General features: G+C 45.0%; 3 protein-coding genes across 6 annotated transcripts in view; 2 read left to right on the top strand and 1 right to left on the bottom strand.

The window, feature by feature from the left end:
• The window catches only part of nelfe (negative elongation factor complex member E), an 18,077-nt gene extending 2,511 nt beyond the window's left edge, over positions 1-15,566 (top strand). For 2 of the 3 annotated variants that reach the window (XM_030120503.1, XM_030120505.1), the window contains exons 7-11: positions 33-352; positions 472-616; positions 705-759; positions 1,753-1,855; positions 1,924-2,139. In XM_030120503.1, the coding sequence (XP_029976363.1) occupies positions 33-352; positions 472-616; positions 705-759; positions 1,753-1,855; positions 1,924-1,997 (697 nt within the window). In that variant the 3' untranslated portion in view covers positions 1,998-2,139. Of the gene's footprint in view, positions 1-32; positions 353-471; positions 617-704; positions 760-1,752; positions 1,856-1,923; positions 2,140-15,550 lie in introns of those variants that run through there. The other variant, XM_030120504.1, reaches the window with a different exon arrangement.
• Positions 2,627-10,235, bottom strand: LOC115409354 (zinc finger and BTB domain-containing protein 12). The gene is made up of 5 exons (XM_030120500.1): positions 9,936-10,235; positions 6,978-7,186; positions 6,693-6,887; positions 5,367-5,561; positions 2,627-5,283 (listed from the first exon to the last, which is right to left on the bottom strand). The coding sequence occupies exons 2-5, from the start codon at positions 7,179-7,181 to the stop codon at positions 4,192-4,194; spliced, it is 1,686 nt and encodes a 561-aa protein (XP_029976360.1). The 5' UTR covers positions 7,182-7,186; positions 9,936-10,235; the 3' UTR covers positions 2,627-4,191.
• Positions 10,316-27,278, top strand: ehmt2 (euchromatic histone-lysine N-methyltransferase 2). Of its 2 annotated transcripts, none has more exons than XM_030120496.1 (28): positions 10,316-10,350; positions 12,152-12,218; positions 12,306-12,464; positions 12,687-12,940; positions 14,939-15,017; positions 15,160-15,239; positions 15,594-15,710; positions 15,786-15,854; positions 16,490-16,595; positions 18,226-18,309; positions 18,826-18,962; positions 19,326-19,469; positions 20,010-20,332; positions 20,565-20,795; positions 21,239-21,321; positions 21,479-21,585; positions 22,700-22,822; positions 22,913-23,014; positions 23,642-23,746; positions 24,051-24,205; positions 24,636-24,803; positions 24,977-25,121; positions 25,219-25,296; positions 25,406-25,521; positions 25,843-25,929; positions 26,013-26,091; positions 26,227-26,402; positions 26,563-27,278. In XM_030120496.1, the coding sequence occupies exons 1-28, from the start codon at positions 10,324-10,326 to the stop codon at positions 26,741-26,743; spliced, it is 3,582 nt and encodes a 1,193-aa protein (XP_029976356.1). In that variant the 5' UTR covers positions 10,316-10,323; the 3' UTR covers positions 26,744-27,278. The 2 variants fall into 2 exon arrangements, with proteins under 2 accessions (XP_029976356.1, XP_029976355.1); XM_030120495.1 differs by having other exon boundaries at positions 10,323-10,350; positions 12,297-12,464.

Genomic DNA, 27,278 nt, shown 5'->3' with positions numbered 1-27,278 from the left:
CTCGTTCGTCTCACACGGTTTGTTCCGCTCAGCTTTGTCAGCTCCAGCGATCGGTACCGGGACGAGGATGATGGAGGCGGCATGTCATCAAGCCGCGACATGGAGAGAGACCGAGACCGGGACCGGGACCGGGACCTGGACAGGGAGCGGGACAGAGACCGGGACCGGGAGAGAGACCGAGACCGGGAGAGGGATCGCGATCGGGATCGGGACAGGGACCGGGACAGAGACCGGGACCGGGATCGGGAAAGAGGAAGAGACAGAGACCGGGACCGAGAACGTGAAAGAGACCGGGACCGCAGCAGAGAGCGAGACCGGGACCGAGACCGGGACAGAGATGGACCCTTCAGACGTGAGTACTTAAAGCTCTGATCACAGTAACCACGCACCGTGGAGGATCCAGCCGGTCTTTAATGAGCGTGCACGGCGGGTACTGAGAGTAAAACTCCGCCTCTCTCTTGCTGCCCTCAGGGTCGGACTCGTACCCGGAGCGCAGAGGCGTCCGAAAGGGGAACACGGTCTACGTTTACGGCTCGGGGCTGGTGGAGGACAGCCTGCGCTCCGCCTTCTCCCAGCACGGGAACATCATCGACCTCTCCATGGACAACCCACGCAAGTATGAGACCTCCAGAAGCGAACGGCGCTCACACGGCGTCCCGCAGCGTCTGTAACGCCGCTCCTGACTCTCCCGCTTCTGTTCGCAGCTGTGCCTTCATCACCTTCGAAAAGATGGAGTCTGCAGACGCGGCTGTGGCTGAGGTTGGTTTTGAACATAGACACAATGTTCCCAAAACACAAAAAATAATGGCAATTTGAAGTAAAGTGGTGGTGCTCGAACTTTTTATTATGTTTTAAATAGAGAAAGCTCATGTTAGATCGCCATAAGTTGACTATATATTAATTATTTTATTGGAAGTAATTTCAAATTCAAAACAACAAAGAGGTTGACTATATCAAGGAACTAACATTGTTTTCCTTTTTATCCTTCCCCATTATTATTGTAGATCCGTTCACTGTGTCTGTACAGAAAATACACAAGCAAGATGAATTCATATTTAAAATGATAAAAAAAAATTGAAAAGTTTAACTATCTGTAAATTCAAGTTGTGGTGTCAGAATTGTCTTTCCTGCATACTTTTTTTTTTTTTTTTTTTACCATTTTATCTGAAGCTACAAGCAGCATGAGCCTGAAGTGAGGGTGAGTTTGTAAAAACAGGCAGCAGCAGAAGTTATGAGACGTTTAACAACATGAACCTGAAGAGAGAAAGACGGTTTCACATCTTTGTGCAGGTATCGACAAAAAAAGAGTGGGGGAAAAAAGACAAACCGGGGTCGTGTTTGGTTTCAATTTTGAAAATAAAAGCAGGAAACAGTGTTGTTTTCATGGCACATCAACCAGGGGAAAACATTTGGAGTATTGATCATTTATAGATCATTAAAATATGTTTTAACTGTTCCAGCCCACTTGGAGTTTCATGTTTTCCCAGAATTAGATGAGTTTGACTTGAATCTCAGCAATGAAGCTGAAATGAGTGGTGGTGCGTGAGCGCCCCTTAGTGGCTTGTGGCGGAAGGTCATGATGCTGCTGTTTGAACCTGTCAGTAAATGGTTCTCACATCATTTTGATTCACAGCTGATGGAGCTCAAAGTGTTCTCAGCTGTGGAACGTGGGATTATTATTCTCATCATGGACATTTCTCCTCTCGGAGCTCAAGCCGAAGTGAATATTTAACGTGAGGTCTGTCTCCTCAGCTCAACGGCAGCACGGTGGGAGACGTTCACATCAAAGTCAGCATCGCCAGGAAGCAGCCCATGCTGGACGCCGCCACCGGCAAATCCGTGTGGGCCTCTCTGGGTAAAGCGTCCACTCAGACGGCGATCGGGACGCCAGGCCAGGGCCTAACCTCTGCTCTCCTCCCACAGCGGTGCAGAACAGCACCAAGGGCTCCTACCGGGACAAGAGGAACCAGGTGGTGTACAGCGAGGACTTCCTGTGATCCTCAGCGACTCTCTTCTTTTGTTTTTTTTCATTTCTCTTTATTTTTAATGAGCAGTTTGTGATGCGGGACGCTTTACGTTGTGTATTTGTGTTGACGACATGATTCGTTTTTCTGAGCTCAATAAAAACTGTTGATCCTGCATCAGCTCCAGTGAACCGACTCTGATCTGTGTCCCAAACAGCTGAATTATCATTGAGTTTTGTTTTTTTATTTTGATAATAAAACGCAAACTAAAAGTGGAAGTGTGATAAATATGGCCTCAAATATTCTGAAGTTATGAGGTAATGAATTTATTAGTGTCATTATTTATAAACAACTAGAAAGAGCTTCTTAAAATTCGTTTAAAACAAAACTAAAACAAATACTAAAGTGTGTATAACCTAAAGATCCACAGTGGTACACTGTGAAGTCTCCAAATGTTGCTGTTTGAACATTACTCTCTATAAATACTCATTTTATTTGAACATGTGTACTAAGTCTTACATACTCAATATGTCAAATAAAAACGGTTAAATGGTACAATTTGAGGACTTTTTGAAGCCAAATAAATCAGAGCTGTGGGATCAATAAACGTTTATCATTCCACCACCTGTCATAAATAACCAGTCACACAGTGGACACAGGTCATGAAACTTTTCAGTGTTTTATTCTTAGACTCTTAAACCGTTATTCAACCGTGGTCATCTTCTGCAAAGAACACTTTACAATAAGCTCATTTGAAATTACAAAAGTTATTTCAACACGTCACTGTCAGTTATAAAAGCACAAACACAACCGGATGGCTGTTGATCTGCTTTGGTTTAAGCGTCCGCATGTTACTCCCTCTCAGCCTGAAGCGTGTGGAATTCTCCGGTCTGAAGCATGTCAGGATTGTTTTCGTGGCCGTCAGAAGCTGAGTCTGCGTCACTTCCAGGGTTCCTCCGAGGGTCGTCGGCCCTGGAACGCTTCTGCGAGCGGCACGGCGGCTCTCCACTCACTGCTCCTCAAACTCCACCGCAGCAAGTACAAGTAAAACTAAGAAAGTAATCCTACTTTCTAATTTCCAATGCAAGCGGAGCACCGGTCATCTGTCAGCTGGAACACAGGGAGGAATTAGACACTCCTTCCTGGAGGACTTCCCCCTCTGGTTTGTCATTTATCTGAACTGAAAGCAGAAATACCTGCTCTGAAAAAGTGTTTTCTCTCCTGCAGATCATTTTTCCTTCCAGTGTGTCGTGAATCAGATTCTGGGTGCTTCTCAGATTAAACACCAATCAGGAACTTCACCCGTCGACTCAGGCTGGAGGTTCTTCGGCTTCAGACCAGTTGCACGATTGACCGTAATAAAACATCATTAATTCAATTTAACTACTTTCTTTCACTTCTGTAACAAAGATAACACTGACTGAACTATTAAAACTAAACTAAGGCCCGGTTTCCACTGCGCAGTGTGTGTTGCGCCGGTACAGTACAGTACGATTCGGGTTTTCCCACAAACTACAGCTGTGGATGCGCGGCCGATCACAGCCCTGCCTCGTGCCTACAGCTCCACTGTACTCTGTCTGGGTCTGCTTTTTCATCCCGTACTGTGGAAACATGGCTTGACCAAATTCTTTTTCATTAAACTCACCCTGGACTTTTCACCAGCCCATCACACTGCGTAACCTCAAACATGTGTGTTTCACTGCGAGGACAAAAAAAAAAAAAAATCACAGAAACGCTTCCAGATCAACTCGCAGCAGTGAGCCGGGAGCATCGGCAGCTCTGCCGCTGCACAGCCAGTGTTTAATCCAGCTTTAGAAAATTACTCAAACTAAATAGAGTGAATTTAACTTCAATGTTACACTGTAAAAAACTTGAGTTAAAAACAGAACGGGATAAAGACAAACAGTGGTTCATTTCTATTCTATTTTTCTCTCACCAGGAGCTATTTTTGGTTTGAATCCTAGAGAACCATGTACATCCCAAAATGGTCCAGCAGCGACTGAAGTTGTAGCAGCAGACGCCGAGATGTTGTTCTATCTGAGAGCAAATCCTGTTCAGGATATAAAACTGCTAAGATTTCAGCGGAGACGGAAAAAGCAAACACAAAACTCAGAGTCTCCCTTTTCTAAGGCCTAAAAAAACCAGAACGTCAGTGTTTTCACCAAACCTGCGAGTTCCACAGGTTCTGCACGTCGCGGACAGGTTTCCGCCGCCGGGATCCTTCGGCCTACGACGCCTGTTCGGTAACCAGGCACTCCTGCTCGTCCTCCTGCATCTGCATGGCCACCTCGGCCCCCGCCCGCTCCCGCTCCTCCTGCTCGTGGAGGGAGTTCTGCCCCGTGGTCTTGCCGTGCTGCTCCTTCAGGTGGCGCCGCAGCGCGGGCCTGTGGGCGAAGCGGGCGTGGCAGTAGGCGCAGCGGTGCGGCCGCTCGCCGCTGTGCAGGTTCATGTGGTCTATCAGGGTGGATTTCTGCGTGAAGGTCTTGTAGCAGAGGGGGCACTGGTGCGTCTTGCCGGCGCCCCGGTGCACCGCCATGTGCCTGGTGAGGTTGCTGGCGTGGTGGAAGTGTTTGCCGCAGCAGGGGCAGGAGTACAGCAGGTGGGTGGAGCGCGAGTGGACGGCCAGCGAGTGCGCCGAGGGGAAGGTGACGCCGCAGTGCTCGCAGATGACCGGGCCCACCACGCTGGACGTGGAGCCCACCACCGCCACCGACTCGTCCCCTCCCTCGCTCGCTCCCACGCCGGCGAGCCCCGAGCCGCCCTCGCCGCAGCTCGACTCCTCCAGGGAGAACTGGCTCAGGCTGTTGGCCGCCGCCTTCTCGTCGCCCACGCCGAAGTCCAGCGGCGGCAGCTCGACGTTCATGAAGCTGCTCGCCGCCTTCAGCCCGTCCAGGCTGTAGTCCAGCCCGAAGCCGGCGGCCAGCTGGGGGTTCGACAAGAACCACAGATCCTGGTGAGTCAACTCAGAGGATCGCTTCTCCCGGGACGAGGAAAACTTCCTGCGTTTGAAGCCCCGCCCCCTGCTTTTGCCCCTGCCCCGGGTACTTTTCGACTCGCCCAGTCTGCGCCTGAAGGCACGGAGATCCTCGGCCGGGAGCAGCTCCGAGGCCAGCTGCTCCTCCGCCGGGTTCAGGTCGTATTCGCCGGGTTCCCCTGCGATCACCACTCCGTCCGTCTCCGGGAAATCGGCGTCCAGACGTCTCTCGGAAGAAGATCCTCCCTCCTCTTCATCCCGGTTGTTCTGCTCCTCATCGGAGATGTACACCCGGAACATGTTGTACGCCTCCTGCCTGGACTCCTCCTCCTCATCTGACGCAACCTGGAAAAGATATGAGTCACAATTTAATGACTTAAACGATTCTGTTGATAACAAAAGTTTTTGGGTTGACGGCACCGAGATACCTTGATGCAGGAATCATCCAGGACAGGACTGCCATCCTGGTGCTGAGTGCTGTCCTGAGCAGACGCATCGCCGCTGTTCTCCTCCCCTGAAGGCGGCACGGGGCTGTGCGGGCTCGCCGGCGACGACTGGCTGGCCACAGCCGGCACAACCGAGCTGACGATCACAGGCTGGCCCTGGCTTTCTTCCACCGTCATCTTCAGGACAAAACAGGAGAAAGAGTTTGAAAACGACTGAAAGTGCATAAAGTGTGAGTATCAAATTGGTCCAAATATATGCGGAATGAAAAATCGCAGCCCCCGTCAAACAGCGAGAACTGAAGTGGAATGAGAGCTCAGTTTCTCTTCCTCCACGCCGGGCCAAAACTGAAGTAAAAACCGTGGAAACATACAGAGGCGTCTGCGTCTCATCAGCCATTTGAAGAAGACCAGAGTCCAATGTCAGCACCTCACGTTCCCAGGAACCACTCACACCCGCTCAGAGGATCACCGGGATCCATTTCACGGATATATTTATCCACATCGGCGCAGGAGGAAAGCACGCAGCATCCTCAGGGACAGACACCGTCCAGCTCATGAGCTGCGCAGGCGGGGAGACACGGGACACAACTAAACACACTTCAGGCCGGAAAGCGCCGACACTCAACGCAGCAGCTGAGTTTTAACTGCCGCTGTCAGATTTATTCCTCAGGGCCTTGAGGAGGAAGGAGAAACCACAACGACCCACAAATCACTGCTTCCACCAACAATTAGAAACCACAACATGACCTGAAACAAGCTGACAAACTCAATGTGGTGCAACAACAATGTGAAACTGAGATTTAATGATGTTTGGTGTACAATGGACATTTTCTAGACACATCTGTTCAACTTATCAGATTTCAACGTTTATATTCTCAAGTGAACATTCTGAAAGCACTGCTTTCGCTCTTTTCGTTTATCTCTGTGGCTTTAATTCACTTTTTACCAAGCAACACACACAATTCCAGTGCCTGTTTAATACCTGGGCAGAGGGTTGTAAATATCTGATCTAATGTCATGTTTTTTATGCCTTTATTTTGGAAAAATAAAAAGAATGTTTTCCTCAAAACATCTTCATCTGTGAGAATATTTTTTACAACTATGAGCAGAATTATAAACAGTATATTCTTAAATTTGCACCAATATGGCAAATAAATACAATGAAAAAAACTAACAAAAAAAAAAAAAAAGACAAATTAAAAACTAAATCTTTGTACACTAAGGATTTCGATCCCAAACGGTAAATGATAAACACGAGACTCCGTTATGCCGTGAACGGCAGAGAGTGACGCTTTCTGCCAGACTGACCTTGGGCTCGGTGGGATTCTTCAGCTGCACGTACTTCTCCAGCGCTCCTCTGCAGCGCTCCACGATGTGATCCATCTGCAGGTAGCTGGCAGCAGTCAGGTAGCTGACGATCTCCTCCAGCCTGAACTGCAGGATTCCGGTGTAGCAGGACTGCAGCAGGTCACACACCACGGTGGAGCTGTACAGCATGGACACCTGGGCCGCCAGGTCGGACAAGACGCTGCCGTCAGAACAGCTTTAAAGACAACAGCCGCAGTCCGAGCCTGTGCAGGGCGTTACGCCTACCTGAAGCTTCGCCGAGGGGTTGAGGAGGAACTGGTCTCTGAGGAACGGCGAGCAGGCGGCCAGCACCACCTTGTGCCCCCTGAACGTCTGGTAGTTGCTGGCCACGATGGTGACGTCGCAGAAGTGTTGACGGGACCTCAGAGAATTCATGCTTTTCAGGGTCTTGTCGCCGTGGCCCGGTAACCGGAAAAACACCATCTCCATGTTGCCTGCGCAGGGACATTATCAGGAATCTGAAGACTTCATCTGATTAAAAATTCCTGTTTGCCCTCAGGAACCTTTCTGTGTTGAGTTTACGTGCATGACGGCTTTTGTTTTTTTGGATGCTTCAGTTTCTTTTCACAATCCAAATAATTTGGGCATGATGCTAATTGCTGAAAGAACATTTCCTGCATAAATGGTGATTTAATGGTGTGTGTGTGTGTTTATCCTGCCTCCAGCCACAGTCAGCTGGGATTGTCTGCTGTCATTACCACCCTGTGTGACCTTGAACTGGATAGAGTGCTACTGAAGACAGATGGATGCAAACAGACACGTGAAGACCTCACTGAATGTCTGAGGCGATAACTCACGCCTGCCTGGCTTGAAGCACAGCCACCTGGGATCAAAGATAATATAAGCTCCTTTCTGAAGTCACACGTACTCAGAATTTAATGTTCCTTACAGCACTGAGCGGCAGAGTCTATTTCTGGATATTTATAGTCCAATATAAAGCTCAGAGCTTCTCCTCAGACATAAATCAAATCCTACGGTGTGTTATAACTGACAAATTGCACAGAAGTACATGGAACAATTTTGTTACACCCGTGTATGCACGTTTTTAATATCACTATTCTGGGTTTGGGGTCAATTGAGGACTCTCAAACTTGGATGCAAGTGTGTGAGGTTTGATGTCTGTCTGAACTGTGATGGACTGCTGACTGCTGACTGGGCCGGTGGGAAAAGCCTGTTTTTACCCAGAGTCAACTGAGAACACGTCCGGCGCCTTGAATTACACAATACATGAGGTAGACAAACTTTCCGATCAGTTTGTGTCCTTCGAGGTGAATTTATTGTGCAATGTCGCTTGTTTTGTATCATCAAAGTGTCCAGAATAGGTCCTGCATATGTGGCCTATTTGTGTTCGTTTTGCATTTTTCATGTCATACTTGGAAGATTGTTTGACTATTAATTTGTCATAAAATCCAATGTTGGTCCTTTGTTTTTACATTTTATTGTACTTTAGTTCAAGAGTGTTTTTGTGCCTCTGCTCTTAGGTCTTTGGCAATACAGCGTCGTGTTCTGCAGTTCTTTGTGTCACTGGTGTTACTCGTTTGGCTCGTGAAGCCGGACAGCAGGACTGTTTTCTTTCACTGGTTTATTATCAGTGAAATCAGGAACACCCTGTTTCAAACTGAAGCTAAAAATATGCCACTAACTTATTTCCATAACTGGATTATTGAAATTCCTTTATCTGAGGTGTTCCAAAAAACTTTCCAGAAAGCCTTTAGTAGATTCAAGATGCTGAAGGAAAGACACTGGCAGCTGCTTTCAAAGAAACTATACTACATTTTGCAACCGCTCCCTGTGAACTCAACGGTATAATTTATCATCACATTAACTTAGTAAGTTCCTGAGCCCTGTGATATCTTAAAGTGCTGATTGTACCACATCATCTCGGCAGAACAGTTCGTTCTGGAAGGCCTTCAACTTTCCAAAAGTAGAACTGGAGGCAGACCGTTAGGCTTTCATGCTGCTCTGCAGTGTTACCAGCTCTCAGTGTCACTTTAGGACGGTAACACCTCCCGACTTCCAAGAGCACGATTATTGCCTTCCAGTAGCTCTCATCAGATCGTGACCTGTGTGTTTGATTTGGCAAAAGTCTTATGTCAGATATTTTCCTATTTTTTTTTCTCAACTGACTCTGATGGTGCCAAGATCACAGGCTCACTAATCTTCATCCCTTGTCTCCCATCTGTACCATCCTCTAATCTCTCAATTTTTGTTTTGGAAATTTTCTGTACTACTTTGTACTACAATGGCTTTTTTTTTTTTAATTTAATTATATATACACACAAACATATACATATATGTAACTGCAACTATGTTATGTCTTGTTAAGGTCAGCTTGTGTTACTAGTCAGTAGTTTTGTTTTTCCTTTACATAAACCGTTTCAGCCTCATTTATTTTGCAGCCTCATTTATTTTGCATTCCTTTGTCGCCATTCTGTTACTCATTGATCTTGTTGTGTCATATATTAACTATTCTAATACAAAGACATTCATTTCGATTATTTTTCCCGTGTCATGAATGTAATACATCAATGGTCTGGTCACCATTTTAGGTCAAAAACCTGTCCCCTCTGGTTGTTCAGGTTAGCAGCTGTGACTGTTGTGCCTCTCTCACTGATCATTTAGACAGGTTTCTGAGCTGTTTGCTGCCTGTTTTCACGTGTGTAACCGGTTCCTCCGTTTCATGCGTGCAGGATTTAGGTGGTTTTCGAAAATCTGTATGTTTTCGGTCTCTCTGTGTCCATGTATGGCCAATTTGAGGACGAGGTAAAATGCAACTCTGCGTCTTTTACCTTTCAATTGGAATGGTCTGTACTTTAAGCGCTTTGAAATTTTCCATTGTTTGCAGCAAGTGTGTGCATAAATAAACAGTTAAAGAAGCTTGACATTTCGGCAGTCTATCCATAAGATGCATGCACGTTGAAGTAAAGGGTTGTGGAACGCTAGGTTTATAGTTAGCTAGCATGTTTGCGCGAGAGAAACGCTGCACTGGATCAAAGAAAATGTGGCTTACAGAGATGCGTTTTCAACTTCGACCAGGACTGTTTCCTCTTTCCCTTCCTGTCCAGCTAGCTAACGTGAGCGACCAACTCACCGCTAGTTAGCTAAAGGAGAGAAACGAGTAAAGGGGCTAGCAACAGTTCGCTTTCTTTTAAAGAATCCCCCCGGTAGATCAAACTCCCTTACCTTTGCTTCTCCTCCGTCAATGCTGAGAGGTTCTCCTGGGAAACAGATCCGGTGTGTTGCAGCAGCCGTGGAGGGAGGTGACGCCACTTGACCCGCAGTCCGGTCTCATTCCTTCAGCCCCCGGCAGCGCCGAAACCTCGGTGTCTGTTTACTTCACGGCCTCCGTCTTTTTCTCGGAGGATCCACGTCTCGCAAGGAGGAAACAAACCGGAGCCAGCTCCCTCCCTCGCTCTCCTCGCCCCCTCGATCTCTCGTTACGAGCGAAATTTGCGCTGATTTGTGATCGCTGATTTTCAAATCAATGGACACGAGAGGGCGGTAGGGGCGGGGCTACCGCGACGTGGCGTGACGCAAGCACGCTGGCTTGCGTCGACGTTCACTGGGAAACATGTCGGCATCCGAGGCAACGACAAAGGTAGCACATCCACTGTAGTCCAAAACTGCACCGTAGTGGAATTTGCTTTGACTTATTCGCATGTAAATGAGTAGCTGTCCTTAGCAAAACCACAGCGGTGGAGCCGCTGTCTGCCACGTTACGAATGTCCCTTTAAATGGGGTTTAACAGGTCTGTTTTGCAGGCTATGCTACACTGCTAGCACCGTTAGCCTACAGTAGTTTTATGTTAACTGGATATTTGTTCTAATGCTGTTGATAATCGTTTCTATTATTTGAACATTTATATCACTCGTATAGCAATTTCTCTATATTTTAAAGGATGTGTGTTTTGTAACAGTAAATTGGACTTGGTTTAAAGCTAATTCTGAGTCACAGAGTGTCATTTTCTTGTCTGAAAAGCGGAGATTTAGGCTATGATTTAGTGAAATGTTGATTCAGATCATCGTGTTTTGTGGACTCTTGTCTGGTGGGTGGTTTCTGCTCATTGCTGTGAATGAACTGATCGATACCTGGCGTCATTTTCAGTAACAACAGGGAAGAGGTGCCATTGGCAGAGCAGTTTGTTTTGAGTATATATTCTGTATTGTTTCAGGATCTCCTTTAGTTACCACAGTCATGACAGTTATTCTTCCTGGAGTCCAGAAAGTTAAACTTCCAATACATGGCACTCACAGATGACACAAACGATTCGATCAGTTTACATAAATATTACCAATACAGAGACACTTATAACCAAAACCAGAGCTGAAACAAAAACATACAAAAGGCCCAACAAAAACATCCTGTATTTCTCAGCAAAGTCAAAATAGATGCACTTGTAATTTCCTTTTTCACAATTGCTTTCTTCAATTTTCTTGATGAAGTTACAGCTTCAAGCATGCCTGTTGTTTTGATCATGTGTAGTTCTTGTTGGTGTCAATTGGGAAAACAGGCTGATGGGTTTACAGGGGCTATAAATGAAGAACAAGGCTGCATGTTAATGTCACCTCAACTGTAATCCAGTAGTCTTTCATGCATGTCATGTCATCTACATTACTCCTAATGAAGCTATGAAAAGCCAGTTGTGCAATTCTGTTCTGAAAAAAACTGGAGCTTGGCAAGGTAGTAGTCCTTGCTGTCCAGATGGGACTGGACAGCAGTTTGGGTCTTTCTGTCAGTTGAAAAATATGCGCACTGTTTGTTGATAGAAATATTCCTACTCATTATACGTAATGTATTAGGGTTATATGTGACTAGGATAGGGTTTAAACTGTGACACATGGTGGTAAACATCTTATGTGTCATGACACAGTTTATTGATTAACTAGTTGTAAAGTCAGTCAGATGGCAGTTCCTACAAGGTTGCTGGGTGAAAAGTATATACAGGACAAAATATTTTTAATGAATATTATCACAAAACCTTCCAAGAGGTGTGTATTTCAGATCTTCTTGTCATGTGACACTAATTACCACTGGTTCAACATACCACATACCAACAGCCACACATATTGTGACATTATCGGTAATGTATAAATGTTAGTTTTAAAGCTGTTAATTCCTATTTTTTTGAGTATCTGTCCTTTTTTTTTTTAGATGGTGGACGTACAGGGATGTGAGAAAGTGTTTGCCCCCTTGCTGATTTAATATTTTTTTCCAGATCATCAATCAAATTTGAATATAAAACACAGACAGCATAAGAAAACACAGGATGCAGTTTTTAAAAGAAAGTCTCTATTATTGAGAGTGAAAAAAATCCAAATCTGCCTGGCCCTGTGTGAAAAAGTGTGTGTGTGTATACTGCTTCACATCACTGTATGCTCTTTTTGTGTTTCTGCGAGCAGAATAAAGTAAAAGATGAGTCAGACACACCGGCAGAATGCATCGCAGGACCAAGTCAGCTAAAAGACGGTAAGTCTGTAGGTGATGCCGTGTGATTCCTGATTTTCAGTAGTTTTAAAAAGTCGTTCACAGCTCAATGTTTGCCAGGTAATGCAGCCTCCACCATGTCGCCCGCTGTTGCCAGCAGAAGTGAGTCCATAGGAATCATGTCCTCAGCATTGTCATCACAGCAGCCCAGGAAAGATGAGTCCAGAGCTGAAGACGGTGGACAGAAATGTCCTTCTGCCTCGTCCTCACCAAACAAACCTGCTGCAGGTGAGACTTGCTGTGCTTTTTCCCCAGGGTGTTAGACAGAAGGTAAATATTTCACACAATAAATCATCACAGTTGCAAAGAAAAGAAAACTTTAAAGTGCATTTTCAGCAAATTGCAATTAATATTAGCTTAAACACATACCTTTTTTGAGAGTCATATTTCATTTGTCAATAGAAATGTGGTGTCAACGAGTGTTGAAATGCTTCTTTTCACATCCTGAAGGACATGCAGCAAAGTCCCTTTCGTCTACGTCCTTCTCCTCGTTGATCGCCTTGCCCTCTACGTCTTCAACCTTGTCTCCTGGCCGGGCAAAGATGAGCGTTTCTGGGCCGGGCAGTAGTAAATCCGTCCTGCCACCTGTTCCTTCATCCTCAACATCTTCATCTGCCACTGCTTCCCCTTCTCCATCTGTGTCCCCTGCTCCACCCAAGATCCACCGGGCCCGCAAGACCATGAACAGGCCCCCGATAGGCCAGGTAACCCAGGAGGTCATGGTGTTTGAAAGAAGAAGAAATTTAACAATAATACATTTTATTTGTGAAGAACTTCACATTAAATTTATATGTACATATTTTTTTTTTTATGTACAGTGCCTTGCAAAAGTATTCACCCCGCCTTGACCTTATACCTAATTTGTTACATTGCAACCTCTAATTTGAATATTTTTTTTCAAATCAGAATTTTATTTGATGGATCTGCACAAAATAGTCCAAGTTTTGAGGTGAAATGAGAAATATAAATACAAAAACGAAATTTTAAAAATAAAAAACTGAAAATTGCCATGTGCATATGTATTCACCCCCTTTGTTATGAAGGCCCTAAAATGCTCTGGTTCAACCAATTACCTTCAGAAGTCGCACTATTAGTGAAACAAAGCTCACCTGTGTCCAATCTAAGTGTCACATGATCTATCAGTATATATTCACCTCTTCTGAAAGGTCTCAGAGGCTGCAACATCTAATGAAGAGGAGCCGGTAACCAAACACCACTATGAAGACCAAAGAACTCTCCAAACAAGTCAGAGACAAGGTTGTTGAGAAGTACAAGTCTGGGTTAGGTTATAAAAAAAAATCTAAATCTTTGAAGATCCCCAGGAGCACCATAAAATCCATCATCATCAAATGGAAAGAACATGGCACCACAACAAACCTGCCAAGAGAGGGCCGCCCACCAAAACTGACAGACCGGGAAAGGAGGGCATTAATCAGAGAGGCAGCCCAGAGACCGAAGGTAACCCCGGAGGAGCTGCAGAGTTCCACAGCAGAGCCTGGAGTATCTGTCCATAGGACCACAATCAACCGTACACTCCACAGAGCTGGTCTTTATGGAAGGGTGGTCAGAAGAAAGCCATTACTTTCTGCTAAAAATAAGAAGGCACGTGGGAGATTGTCAAAATGTGCGGAGAAAGGTGCTCTGGTCAGATGAGACTAAAATTGAGCTTTTTGTCCATCAAGGAAAACGGTATGTCTGGTGCACACCCAACACATCCCATCACCCCAAGAACACCATCCCCACCGTGAAGCATGGTGGTGGCAGCATCATGCTGTGGGGATGTTTTTCAGCAGCAGGCACTGGGAACCTGGTCCGAGTCCAGGGAAGGATGGATGGTGCTAAATACAGAAATATTCTTGAGCAAAACCTCTGTCAATCTGTCAGTGACGGAAGACGGAAATTCACCTTCCAGCAGGACAATAATCCCAAGCATACTGCTAAAGCAACACTTGAGTGGCTTAAGGAGAAAAATGTAAATGTGTTGGAATGGCCCAGTCAAAGTCCAGACCTCAATCCAATTGAGAATCTGCGGTCAGACTTAAAGATTGCTGTTCATAAGCGCAAACCATCAAACCTGAAGGAGCTGGAGCAGTTTCCCTTGAAAACTGCTGAACGAACTTGTAAAGACTTATCAAAAACGACTTAGAGCTCTGATCGTCGCAAAAGGTGGCTTTACAAAGTACTGACATTGGGGGGGGTGAATACTTATGCACAATAATGTTTTCTGTTATTTTGTCTCATTTGATGTTTGCTTCACACTGAAAAACATCTGGTCTTCAAAGTTGTGGGCGTGTTCTGTAAATTAAATGATGCAAAGCCTTAAACAATCCATTTTAATTCCAGGCTGTGGGGTTACAAAACAGGAAAAATGTCCAGGCGGGTTGAATACTTTTGCAAGGCACTGTATATTACTTAATATCTCATGTTCTGTTTTTCCATTTATTCGGCTCGGGGAGAATCACAACTGCATGTCATTCTTTGAAGTGTGGTAGACATCTGTAAGTTCTCCATGTCAGATCAAAGTATGTAAGGGAATGGTAGCTTAAGGAAAGACAATATTGGATGAAAGTCAAAAAAAAAAAAAAAGTCATAAGATTTAGTAAGAGAAAAGTTTCTTCCACATGGTGTAAATGACCACCAAAGCTCTTTATTCGAGAAAAGAAACATGTGACAACACTGCCGTGATTATTTCTGCTTCACAGTTGAGTCACGTTGAAGCACCTGCTGGATCTGTGACGCCCTCGGGCTCCACCATCAGCCTGTCGTCTGACTCTGAAACAGGTTAGTAGCTCTGTGAAACACACTTTTCTAACTTTGTTCATAGAATAAATAAATAAAATTCAGCAAAAAATAGTTTGGCTGCCTGTTGTATTTGCAAACTGATGCTACTCCAGTTTTTAATGCATTATCAATTTTCCAACAGCTGCGAAAAGAAGGAAACTGGGTCATTTATTGAACAGTTCACCAGAGAAACCTGAAAACTCTCTGGACAATATAACTGTGGTAAGAAGAGGACTTTTTTTACATGTGTGGAATTCATACTCAGTGCTCCAGTATTATGGAAAAGGAGGTCGTTGTTGTGTTTTGATTTCAAAAGATGTCAGTGAAATGTTTGTCCTGCAGCAGTTTGGATGTTGGCAATGCTGTAATGTCATGAAGATTTTAATCGTGGCCCAGTGTTGAATGTTAAGTAAAAGGGAAGTGTATAGGCTGTTCTGGGTGTCTTGATAGTTTCTGGTACTTTAAACTAGTTTTTCTTTAAACTTTTTTTTTTTTTTTTTAAGTTATCTTTATTTATAGTCAAGTTTGAGCTCGTTTTGTGGTTTTGTGTGACATTTCCACTGTCTTGATTTTCAGGATGAGCAGTTGTTCTGCAGAAAGGCGGAGTCCCTGACTGAGAGAATGACGGTGAAGCACAACTTCGTGAAAAAGTCCGAGGAGGAAGCGGTCGAGAAAATTCACACTTTGAAAAAGGTGCGATGCTCTGATTCGTATCTTTTTAACGTGACCGCTCGGATGTCCGTTAAACGTCTCTCTTTTGTTCCGTAGTTGGAAAATGGCGGAGAAGTGAGGCGGAGGGCCAAAGATACAGAGGGGTCAGTGAACATGTCAGACCATGTGAGTGAGTCTTTGGATCCTTTGAGCTTCATGTTTCTCACCTGCATTCATTTCATGCTCCGTGTTGTTGTCAACCTGTGAGATAATCATTACGAGCCTGCAGATGTTGCTGAACAATAAATGGTTCACAGTTATTTACTTTTCTCATACCTGATGATTAGGGAGTGTGTAAAAAACATTTCTTCCCTTATTAGTTTCCTGAAATAAATGCTCTCTGCGAATCTGTGCCGAATACAGCAAAATGTTAGACGGTGAATGCTGCTGAGACTCAAACCTGGTTGTCATGGAAACGTGACGCTCCGCCAGTGGTTGTGCTTTTCAAAACAGGAACAGAAAAAAATAGCGGTGAAAGTGAATTTTGGTCCACATGGTCAGAAGTGAGAGCAGTCTTTAGATTCCCTTTGGGGCCAAATGAAGGCGCTCGCTGTGGAAATGCTCGGTGTCTCAGCACCCGAACGCAGAAGCAGGCAACTGGAACATGCATAATAAAGAGAAAGTGCTTTGAAAGTACAAAATGATTTCTCCAAAAACTCCACAGCATTTTCAGATAAGCTCATAATTTCAACACCATGTCATCTGTTTATGTGATAAAGATACAACATTATTATTCTGTGTTATTCTGTGTTCCATTGTAGAGTTCAGAGTCTGAAACACAGAGAGCCGTCCAGAGGAGGAAGGAGAGCGACGAGTCGGATCAGGACAAAGACAGAAACACAGCTGGAGTGGTGGAGCTGGTGGGAGGTCAGTCACATTTCATACTGCCAGGTGACAAGAAGATTCCCGTCCTGCGGTCCGAGTGGCTCTGGACTGTTCACATTCACATGATTGTTGATTTTCTGCCAGCCTCAGCCACATCGCAGCATTATAGCAGCTGAAGAGGTTCTGTGGATGATTCAGATCAGTTTAGGTGACTGTCTTACAAAAACAAAGACAGGACAATGCCAAAAACTGCAGTTTGTCATTATTAAAAGACCGATGATGCTAATGGAAGTTTTATATCATGTTACCTTTCCACTTTATACCACTAGAGGGAGCTGTTTTGCGTGCCACAGTTGAGAAACTGCTTTAGTGTTTCTTTTTAACATCTGGCAAATTATTCAACTTCAGTTAGCTGCAGCCTTCCTTCCCCTTTCACTCTTAATTCAACAGTCACATGATGACCGGACAAGGATCTCCTTTTTCTGATGAAGGTGTGACAGAAGCCTAAAATCAGGCTCTCATGTCACTCAGAGTACCAGATAAACCACAAAGAGCTCCAGCGGGACTCATGTCCACATATGGAAAGTTGGCACTGAGGCAGACTGGAACCTGTATTTACTGCCAGTGGTTTGAAGGAGGAACATCCAAAATGACAGAATTTTAGAAAGGAAAGAAATGAGATTACTCATGATTAATTAATCAAAATCACAAATCAGATGAATAAATCCCCAAATTTCTGTTGACAAATGGGAAAGGGCAAAAAAACGAGTAAATCTGAAGGCACAAACACACTGCTGTGAGGGGCGTTGCTAATCAGAGAGCTTTACTGGGACACAGGAGCTGTTCTGCATATCCCCTCCCTCCCTCCCTCCCACGCACGAACTCGTGCACGCACATTGCCACACTCCGAGATGTTAATGAGTCTATGAACATATTTATTTATAACCGTTAGGAACATTTAGAGCACAGCAGCAAAATCATAAAATTTAAACATGGCAGGTCAGAATTCTGTTTATTAGAGTGGATTTAATGTGTGGGAAACATTAACTACTGCAATGAAAGTGTTGGGTTTTTTTTGTTTTGTTTTTTTTTTTCTCCCTTCAACCCATCAGGTAACTCCTGGTACCCTTGATGGCCAATCCACCCTCGATTCTAACTTTCTTTCAAATCAAATGCTGATCACAATATTATGTTCGCCTCATATCAATAATTCTTCTAAATGTGATAGAAGCAGTAAAAAGGCATTATTTGTGCCATCTGTTTCCATCTTGTCTATTTTTACTACTTTCAGTTGTGTTTTCCTTAATACTGACCTGTTTCTTTGCTCTCTTCCTCGTGATGTTTGTGGTTTGCTTTCTGTGAGAACAGTATTGATCTGCAGTCAGTAGATTGTTGATATCATCGATAATCTGGATCAGGCTATCATGAGACAGGCCCAGGGTTCGGCAACTTTAGGGTTGTAAATGGTTAAAACTGTCAGAGGAGTTCAAGAACATATATAATCCGATTAGCAGCCAGAAAATGAAAATTAAAAACACGTTTCTACACGAAGATTTTCATGATCTGAGCATCATAGAGGAAGAAAAACCTGGTGATAAAGTATCTGTGTCTTCTAGAAGCTTTAGTTTCTGCATCGTGTTTGATTTTGTTTCTGGTGGTTTGACCTCTGCAGGAAGGACTGTAGACTATACAGAGGTTCCTCTGGGCGCTCTGGACATCGCTGCTGCTGACAGTCTGACGCTTTCACCGCACGGTGGTAGGTTTCAGATCAACACGATGCCTTAACGTGTGTGTTATGTCACCACAATGAGAAGGTTTTTACTGTGTGGTAAGCCAAATGACACATCATGGAGGTTTTTTTAAAAAAATAATAATAATAATTTTTTGAAATTTAAAATTTGTTTTTTTTTTTTACTCTAGATAATATTAACATTTATATAATTGATAGCATGACAGATGTCAGATTATTTCATAAAATAGGATTTTTTTTTTTTATCCTGTCATCTCATCGCACTTTTGATTTCAGGATGAATAATAGACACAATAATAAAACTAGTAGATTAAAATAATTTCTAAAAAAATTCACTTCAGTTTTCAATTTTTCATTTGAAAAAATTACAGAACTTGTCAAAAAATGATATATGTATTTATATTTAACTTTGAACCTCTGCTGTGTGCATAAGCTTGGCTCAGAGTTAAGATTTCGACATTTTGCGGTCAGTGACGGCGTCCCTGGATGAAAATGAGCCTCTTGCGTTTCTGTCCTCCGCAGAGGGCAGCGACGCCGGAGACACGGAGCGGCTGGAGGAGCTCCCTCTGTGCAGCTGCAGGATGGAGGCTCCCCGGGTGGACAGCAGCGGGATCAGGGTCAGCAGGCAGTGCATGGCCACGGAGAGCATCAACGGAGAGGTAAGTTCCTCTGCCTCTGGCGTTAGCAGAGCTGATCAAACTGAAATCCCACTGACTTGCATGAGGTTCTTGTTATTGTTGCAGCTTTACGTTTATGTCGATTTAAAGCCTCATAAATGATGTGGGAGGGGCGGGGCTTAGTAATGACACTGTCTAAGTTCTATTAGATGCAGATTTAATAAAAATACTCAAGTAAAGCATGATCAATCACATTTTTTTATTATTATTTTTGACAAATAAGTGACTTATGACTGTTTTAAACTGTAGAAATTTAGTTGGTGCAACAGAAACACTGTCAGACATGTAAAGGATTCTTCTCAACTCCTAACATGCCCTCTGTCTCCCTCTTTTGGTGCCTTAAAGCTGCGGGCCTGCACCAACCGCACAGTGAAAGGAGAAACCATGCGGCCGTCCAGTCGAGTGCCCCTCATGGTGCTCTGTGAAGTCCACCGCTCACATATGGTCAAACACCACTGCTGTCCGGGCTGTGGATACTTCTGCCTCGCAGTAAGTGTTTCAGCAATAAGGTAACTTGTCACTGCCCAAATGCAAACGTAATGCTTCACACATGTATAAGCAGTTGAAAAGATAAACGGTGTCAAAGTAAACGGTTAGACTGAAATGACACAGTGGACAGGTGGATCCTCAGTTTATCTTTAAACTCCGAACAGTTCAGGTCAGAGCTCTGCAGGCAGGTTTCATGAAACTGGAGCTCGAAATGAGCTTTTTTAGCCTCTTGGGCTTTTAAAAAGAACAGAAAGTACCCTGAGAGCGTAAAGCTCGAGCAGGAACATCGGCCTTAAAGAGATCAGCCAGATGAAAATGCTATTTAATATTTTGTAGGCGAGCCAAAGTGTCTTAAAATTGATGCTGGTGCGATGTGCTCCAGTCAGAACAGGAGCTGCTGCAGGAGTCCTGAAGACCCTGAAAGCCTTTTTTTAAACCAACCCTGATGACACTGTGTTGAAGAAGTTTGAAACTGTTCAAACTTTTCTTCAGTTTCTGAGGTTTTGTTGTTCAGCTCCACCTTTTCCTCCCCGCTTCCAGGGAACGTTTCTGGAGTGCTGCCCGGACCAGCGCATCGCTCACCGTTTCCACCGCGGCTGCGTGACGGTGCTGGGCGGCGGGCGCAGCCGGGCCAACGGCGGCGGCATGCTGTTCTGCCCCCACTGCGGCGAGGACGCCTCCGAGGCCCAGGAGGTCACCATCCCCTCCTTCAGCTCGGCCACGGCCGCCGCCACCACCGTGGTCACCATGTCCGCCTCCTCCACCACCACCCCGTCGCTGCCCCCGTCCGCCCCCACCGCACTCTCGCTCACAGCCTCCACGGGGGCCGCCAAGGACGGCACGATGCCCGAACGGCCCGTCAGGTGAGCGCTGAGCGATTTGAAAGTGTAAGAAACTGATCTGAAGAAGAGATCCACAGATCTACTGGGACGAAACATTTCCTCTATAAGGGAACCTCAATGCCGTTTAATTACCAAGCACTAGAGGCTGAACCTTAAAATCATGTCTTCTTAAAGCTGCTGGGTCAGCAGCACCTTTCAGATGAATATGTTCAGTATGAAATGGTTTGATTTGAGCTTTTCTTGGCGGCTCCAGCGCTCGGATGCGCAGCCAGGGTTTGGTGGCGCTGGAGCAGCAGCAGCAGCCTCAGCAGCCGGTGGCTTCGGCGGCCACCCCAACCGCCGCCCCCCCCACGGAAGAGGGAGTGGACAGCGTGGGTCCGTCTCTCTGCATGCCCAACGGGAAGCCCGTCAGCGCCAGTGCGCTCCCGCCCGGGCCCAGCAGAGCGGCGCTGCAGAAAGCCATCCTCACACAGGACACCGAGAGGTGGGGCACCGACAGGCAGATCACTTCATGGAATTATAATTTATTCATACAGCAGGTAGAGAAAGTTACGAAATGCTGAGATGGCCAGAGTTGGAGAATCAAAATACTTTTTGTTGGCTCAGCTGGACAGCCAGGTTGTCATTTACATGAGTATCTGTTTTTATTATCAGGTAAGAACTGTGCTTTCTTTTCCACTTCTGGCCTCATTATATGGTCACTCTGGTGGGATTAAAGTCTCAGAAGTGCATTATTTAATGTCAAAGAGCCTCACGAGACAAGACGTCCTGCCAGTGAACAGCTAAATGACAAATTGAAGCAAATCCAGGCAGCAAAACGATGTCCATCTGCCTTTCTGAAAAATTTCTGTGCTTAATTAAATCACATACCTTTGGAAAACATGATCTACTTCTGATCATATGTGGTCATTGCTCTTTCCTTTTCAGGAGGAAGAAGCTGAGGTTCCACCCTCGCCAGCTTTACCCGGCTGCAAAGCAAGGAGAGGTGCAGCGAGTGCTGCTCATGCTCAGTGAGTGCCAAAGAATCTTTGAACCGCGAGTCTTTACAGAAGCACCTTTTAATGAGGAGTCTTGGCTGCAGTGGATCTGATTTTCCTGTCATGGCTTAAAAGCAGAGAATCCATGTAAACAGATTCTGGAGTGTGTGTGTTTGCGTGTGTGTCACAGTGGAGGGCATCGATCCCACGTACCAGCCCGACTCCCAGAACAGGCGGTCGGCTCTTCACGCTGCGGCTCAGAGAGGTCTGCTGGAAGTCTGCTACATGCTGGTGCAGGTGAGACTTTCACGCACACTGAAAACACGTGGTTTTTGCATTTTCAAAATAAAGTTTTGAAATGACGCCCGTTTACATGGAAATAGCAGAAACACTGAAAACCAAGGAGTTAGCATGTTGAGCCACTAGTAGGCGCTGCTGGTTGTTTTTTGAAACACACACGCACACATTAGAGAACAATGCACTATATAATCATGAACATTCGTATGGACAGACGAGCAAGTTGGATTATTACCACAGTGACATCCGGTTTAGTCTTGACCAAGAGAGGCGCCTGTAAAAAGGTGCAGCTCATTGGGTTCATGACTGTTAGTAACTTAGGAGTAGAAATGTGATGACGTACTGCAAATAAAGAATAAACGTTTTAAATAAAATCATTGACTCGTCTTTACTGTTAGTTGCTGAGCCAGGAAAAATGGTTAACCCACAGCGGAAAAAGGTGATTGCACTGGGTGTGCAGCTACGCTGTTGCTATCAAGAGACGCGTTTTATTTTCCACTTTATGACAGTTTTCAAGAAGAGAAACTTATTGGAACAAAAGGTTGTCAGTTGTATAAACAATAAAATAAAGTTAATTTCACTTAAACACATTCCTGTAAATTAAGAAAAAATCAAAAGTTATACTTTTATGATTTACGATTACTTCTTTTCCAGATCAACTTAGACAGAATTAATTTTATTGTAATGTTATTTAAAATGAACATCTGTGTATAAATTTTCCCTGAATTCCTCATCTAAAAATCCTCCTTCTGTCCCTGGATTGATGTGGAATTGAAAGTCTTTTTTTTTTTTTGTTTGTTTTTTTTTTTACCAAGGTCAGCATCTCAAATCTTCACTTCTATCGGATTAAATTATACATTTAGTTTATAGAGAATGGATTACTGTGGTAATGAAGTTACCTTTAATTAAACATTATCAGACAAAAACACTTCAGAAGCTTGATTGAAGCAGGATTGGAACGGTTACTTCACAATCATTTTTATTCAGAATTGTGTCAACTTCTCATAAACTTCAGAAATAAGCCCGCGAGGGAAGAGTTTTTTTTTAGTGCCAAAGTTACCAGAACGATGTTTTTTCACTCACCTGATGGAGAAACTGGTCTCCTGTCCGGCAGGCCGGTGCTCAGGTCGACGCCCAGGACAAGGACATGAGGACTCCCCTGCTGGAAGCCATCATCAATAATCACATCGAGGTGGCTCGCTACCTGATCCAGAACGGCGCCTGCGTCTATCACACGGTAAATGTCTTTCAGCTCCAGAACTGAGACGCGACCTCTTCCACAGTGCGAAGTGGACTAGTCGGTGTTAATGCTGCTGTCGTTGGTCAGGAGGAGGATGGATACACGGGCCTCCACCATGCAGCCAAACTCGGGAACCTGGAAACCGTCAACATGCTGCTGGAGACGGGTCAGGTTGACGTCAACGCGCAGGTAAAGGAGGAGGTGACATTTCTCCAGCTGCTACCTGGAGATTTTTTTCCCTTGGTTTCGACTAGCAGTTCAGCCATCGTTGTACAAACTGATGGTCCCAGAGAGATGAAGCTAATCACAACAGAGTGACAGTAAAGGCTCATATAAGGGTTAAAAACAATACAAACGTGTGAGGAATGAAATCGATGAATGAAAAAAAAAAAAAAAAAAAGTATTGCGATACAAACAGCAGATGGCGCTGTCTGGTTTTCGGAGCAGAAACGTGATGCTGCTGATGTGAGAGGATGCAGAGTGAACAACACCTTTTAGTGATTAGACGTTTGACACCAGGATACAGGAAGAAAAGAGCAGGACATTTTTTTACACAGAATGTTAAATTCGCTTTCAACCAACACAACAAAAAAATGAAAACATATTTTCACTTTCATAAGTGCTTTAGATGAAGAACAACAAATAAAAACCTCATGTTTTTATTTTGCATTATTGTGTGTAAAGAGATGAAAATGCTTCGTTGGGATGTGAATGAAGACCTCCAGCTGGTTCAGTGATCGATCATCCTGTGTGTCTGTGGAAGGACGTAGCTGACGGTGAACTTGAATTTGAAGTCTTTCTTTCGCTGCGTTACAGGACAGCGGTGGCTGGACGCCGATCATCTGGGCCGCGGAGCATAAACACGTAGACGTGATCAAATCGCTGCTGAACCGAGGAGCCGATGTCACAATCAACGACAAGGTCAGTGAAGAACCACGGGGTCAATAAGCTAATGTCCATTTGATTCATTACACATGAGCTGAGACATTCAAGTCTTTGCCGTTTTTTTTTTTTTTTTTTTTAATTATCTTGCAAGTGTTGAAAACACAAAAATCTTTGTTTTTGATTTATTCAGTTAAATGTAATAGATGAGCCATTTTTAGTGTCGCAGCTTAATGTTAATTTCTCAACTGTCAAATTAATATTTTCTTGTCACTAATGATCATTGATTCAAAGCAGCAGGTTGCTCACAGTTTTCTGAGCGTCATTTCTTTGTCCCCGTCAGGAGCTGAACGTGTGTCTCCACTGGGCGGCGTACGCCGGTAATGTGGACATCGCCGAGCTGGTGCTGAACGCCGGCTGCTCCCTCGCCTCGGTCAACGTACACGGAGACACGCCGCTGCACATCGCCGCCAGGGAGGGCTACCTGGAGTGCGTCACGTGAGTCGACGTCGGACACGGCAGCCCCATTAAATTCATATCATGATGTCGCTCCACCGCTGTATTTGAGGAAGTGATGATATTTCTCTATTCCCAGCTTTATGACCAGTCCTTATTTGTCTTCTGTTTTTATGGCCCCAATACAAAAAATAATCCAGCACCAGTCACCTGCAGCCCCAATCGACTCAAAACACTCAAATATACACGGCGGGAAAAGCCTGAAAATAAAAGCCTTTCCTTTTCTGTGCATCAAGCAGGTTGGCTTTAAATCACAGTGTTGCTTATTAAAATCGGTTTACCCTCCATTTATTGCATCCTCTTCTAATTACAAGCGTAACTTCCGTTCTCTTCAGCTGCAGTCACAGCCAGACCACGACACATCCCGATGAGTGTCAGCACGCCTTGAGCCCCGCTGTCTTTCTCTCTGCAGGCTGTTTTTGTCCAGAGGTGCAGACATAGACATCATGAACAGGGAGGGAGACACGCCGCTCTCCCTGGCCCGGGCCGACACGCCGGTGTGGGTGTCACTTCAGATCAACAGGAAGCTGCGAAGGGGAATAACCAACCGCATGCTCCGGACAGAGAGAATCATCTGCAGGTGCGTTTGTTGTCTTACACGAATGCCAGAAAGCCGAAGAGCAGCGAAAACATTTATAACCAGGGCCTCTATGGAGGTCAATATAATTGCTCTGGTTGCTTGAATAGTTGTTTGCTGTATTAAACGTATAACGCTTTCTTTTCTCTTCCTGATGAAACGCCGTGTTGTTTCAGTGACATTGCTCAGGGTTACGAGAACGTGCCAATTCCCTGCGTGAACGCCGTGGACGACGAGGGCTGTCCCTCCGACTACAAATACGTTTCAGAGAACTGTGAAACTTCAGCGATGAACATCGACAGAAATATCACACACTTACAGGTAAACGCAACGTGACTTCACTTCTCACACAAAGAAAGCTTTTTTTGGGGGGAAAAAGAGCGATTTGAGATATTCCTTGTGTTCTTCTTGTCTTCAGCACTGCAGCTGCACGGACGACTGCTCCTCCAGTAACTGTCTGTGTGGACAGCTCAGCATCCGCTGCTGGTATGACAAGGTAAAACTCAGAAACCCCGTTTCTTTCACAGGATCAGTGAAGCCAGAGACCGGAATTAACTGAACCTCTGAGAGACGAAGTTACCCTCATCTTGTTTTTGTGATTTCAGGATCAGCGGCTGCTTCAGGAATTCAACAAAATTGAGCCTCCACTAATATTCGAGTGCAACATGGCGTGTTCTTGTTATCGATCGTGCAAGAACCGGGTCGTCCAGGCAGGCATCAAGTACGTAATCAGTCATTACAAATGTCACACACGCAGCGCTCAATTGTTTTTATTGGTTTTTCTTGCAGCAATCAGACATTTTGTAATTTATCACTGTTTGTTTATCACTATGTGTTTCTCTGTTTTTGTTCTGAAATATTAAGTTCCGTTAGTTATATCGTCTACATCTTCTTTCATTGTTGACTGATTTATGCTCTGCGGTGTCTTCATTGTGCAGAAGCTAAATGATCTGAGCTGCAGAGAAGAAGTTAGAGACTTGGAGAGAAAAGCAGTGACAGAGATGTTTTTGACTTGCCATTACATCCCATGTGTCCCCCTCAGGGTTCGTCTGCAGCTCTACAGGACAGAGAAGATGGGCTGGGGAGTCCGCGCTCTGCAGGACATCCCTCAGGGGAGCTTCATCTGCGAGTGAGAAAATAACCCATCCGCCGCCACACGTTCGGCTCGCGTCAACACTTTGAAGCGAACGCCTCCCTTCCTTTTCTCCGCAGGTATGTTGGAGAGCTGATCTCTGATGCGGAGGCAGATGTTAGAGAAGACGACTCCTACCTGTTTGACTTGGACAACAAGGTGAAAAAGAGATACGATAATAAAACACACTCACTCAACCTGAAGCCAGGACGGCTCGTGATTTCAGTGCCCTCCAGCCTTCACCTCTCTCTGCCGCGCACGGTTCGTCTGAACGCTCTTTCGCTTTCTCTGTAGGACGGAGAGGTGTACTGCATCGACGCCCGTTACTACGGCAACATCAGCCGCTTCATCAACCACCTGTGCGACCCGAATCTCATCCCAGTGCGCGTGTTCATGCTGCATCAGGACCTGCGGTTCCCCCGCATCGCCTTCTTCAGCTCCCGAGACATCCTGAGCGGGCAGGAGCTGGGGTGAGGCCATCAGCAGCTTCACGCTTTGACACTTCAGTCACAATAATCCTAAAGATAACTTTGTGAATGCAATGCACCTATGCTCAAATCAAATATTGAAATTATTGAGATGAACCTGTGGTTTGTGTCAAGACTCATCTCATCTCCTTCCTGTTGGCAGGTTCGACTATGGAGACCGGTTTTGGGACATAAAGAGCAAGTATTTCACCTGTCAGTGCGGATCAGAGAAATGCAAGCATTCGGCGGAGGCCATCGCCCTGGAGCAGAGCAGGCTGGCTCGCCTGGAGGCCTTCCCTGACTCGGGAGCTGACTGCGGGATGCCCATGCTGGGAAACTCTTGAAAGGCTCAGCCCCCTCAGCTTCACATGCACACACTAGCAAACAGGAAGTCAAGGCGACAAGAAGGGGATATAGTTCAGTTACTCATGGAAGGTGCTGATTTTTTTTTTTTTTTTTGTTTACCTGAGACGTCATCTATATTCCCAAAAACTGCCAGCGGATTAGTTACTTTATCATTTCCAGTCTGGTAGAGGACATGAGCCTTAACAGTTTTCTGGGTGTGGGGTGGTCTTGTGATTGTCCTCATACAGTAATATTACTGTATCTCACCATATTCTTATGCCTTTACGCATAAACTGTGTGCATTAGCAGCGTGCCATCGTGTACCAGTCTTACATATATCCATTTTACACTTTTCTGTTGTGCCAAGAAACGTAAAGAGTCTGCCCTCAGCCGGTGCAGGACTCAAACACAAAAGGACTTGAAGGATAGTGTCGTTATTGGATGATGGTTTTAGCTTCATCTTCTTTATTTTTTTATACATATTTCTTTGTTCTCACATGTAGTGTAATAAAATAACTCATGAGTTGATGTGTG

This window comes from Salarias fasciatus, chromosome 22 (genome assembly GCF_902148845.1).
Source record: "Salarias fasciatus chromosome 22, fSalaFa1.1, whole genome shotgun sequence".
NCBI lineage: Eukaryota > Metazoa > Chordata > Actinopteri > Blenniiformes > Blenniidae > Salarias > Salarias fasciatus.
This window is presented reverse-complemented; position numbering and strand designations above follow the sequence as displayed.

What these genes read in the sequence shown, in the direction of transcription:
- LOC115409354 (XM_030120500.1), bottom strand. Translation starts at nt 7,181, where the DNA reads ATGGAGATGGTGTTTTTCCGGTTACCGGGCCACGGCGACAAGACCCTG. An exon ending in ACCCCTCGGCGAAGCTTCAG is followed by an intron (nt 6,888 to 6,977) that starts GTAGGCGTAACG and finishes CTGGCGGCCCAG; the next exon opens with GTGTCCATGCTGTACAGCTC. An exon ending in AGAATCCCACCGAGCCCAAG is followed by an intron (nt 5,562 to 6,692) that starts GTCAGTCTGGCA and finishes TTTGTCCTGAAG; the next exon opens with ATGACGGTGGAAGAAAGCCA.
- ehmt2 (XM_030120495.1), top strand. Translation starts at nt 10,324, where the DNA reads ATGTCGGCATCCGAGGCAACGACAAAG. An exon ending in AGTGGTGGAGCTGGTGGGAG is followed by an intron (nt 16,596 to 18,225) that starts GTCAGTCACATT and finishes TGACCTCTGCAG; the next exon opens with GAAGGACTGTAGACTATACA. An exon ending in ACAGAGAGAATCATCTGCAG is followed by an intron (nt 24,804 to 24,976) that starts GTGCGTTTGTTG and finishes GTGTTGTTTCAG; the next exon opens with TGACATTGCTCAGGGTTACG.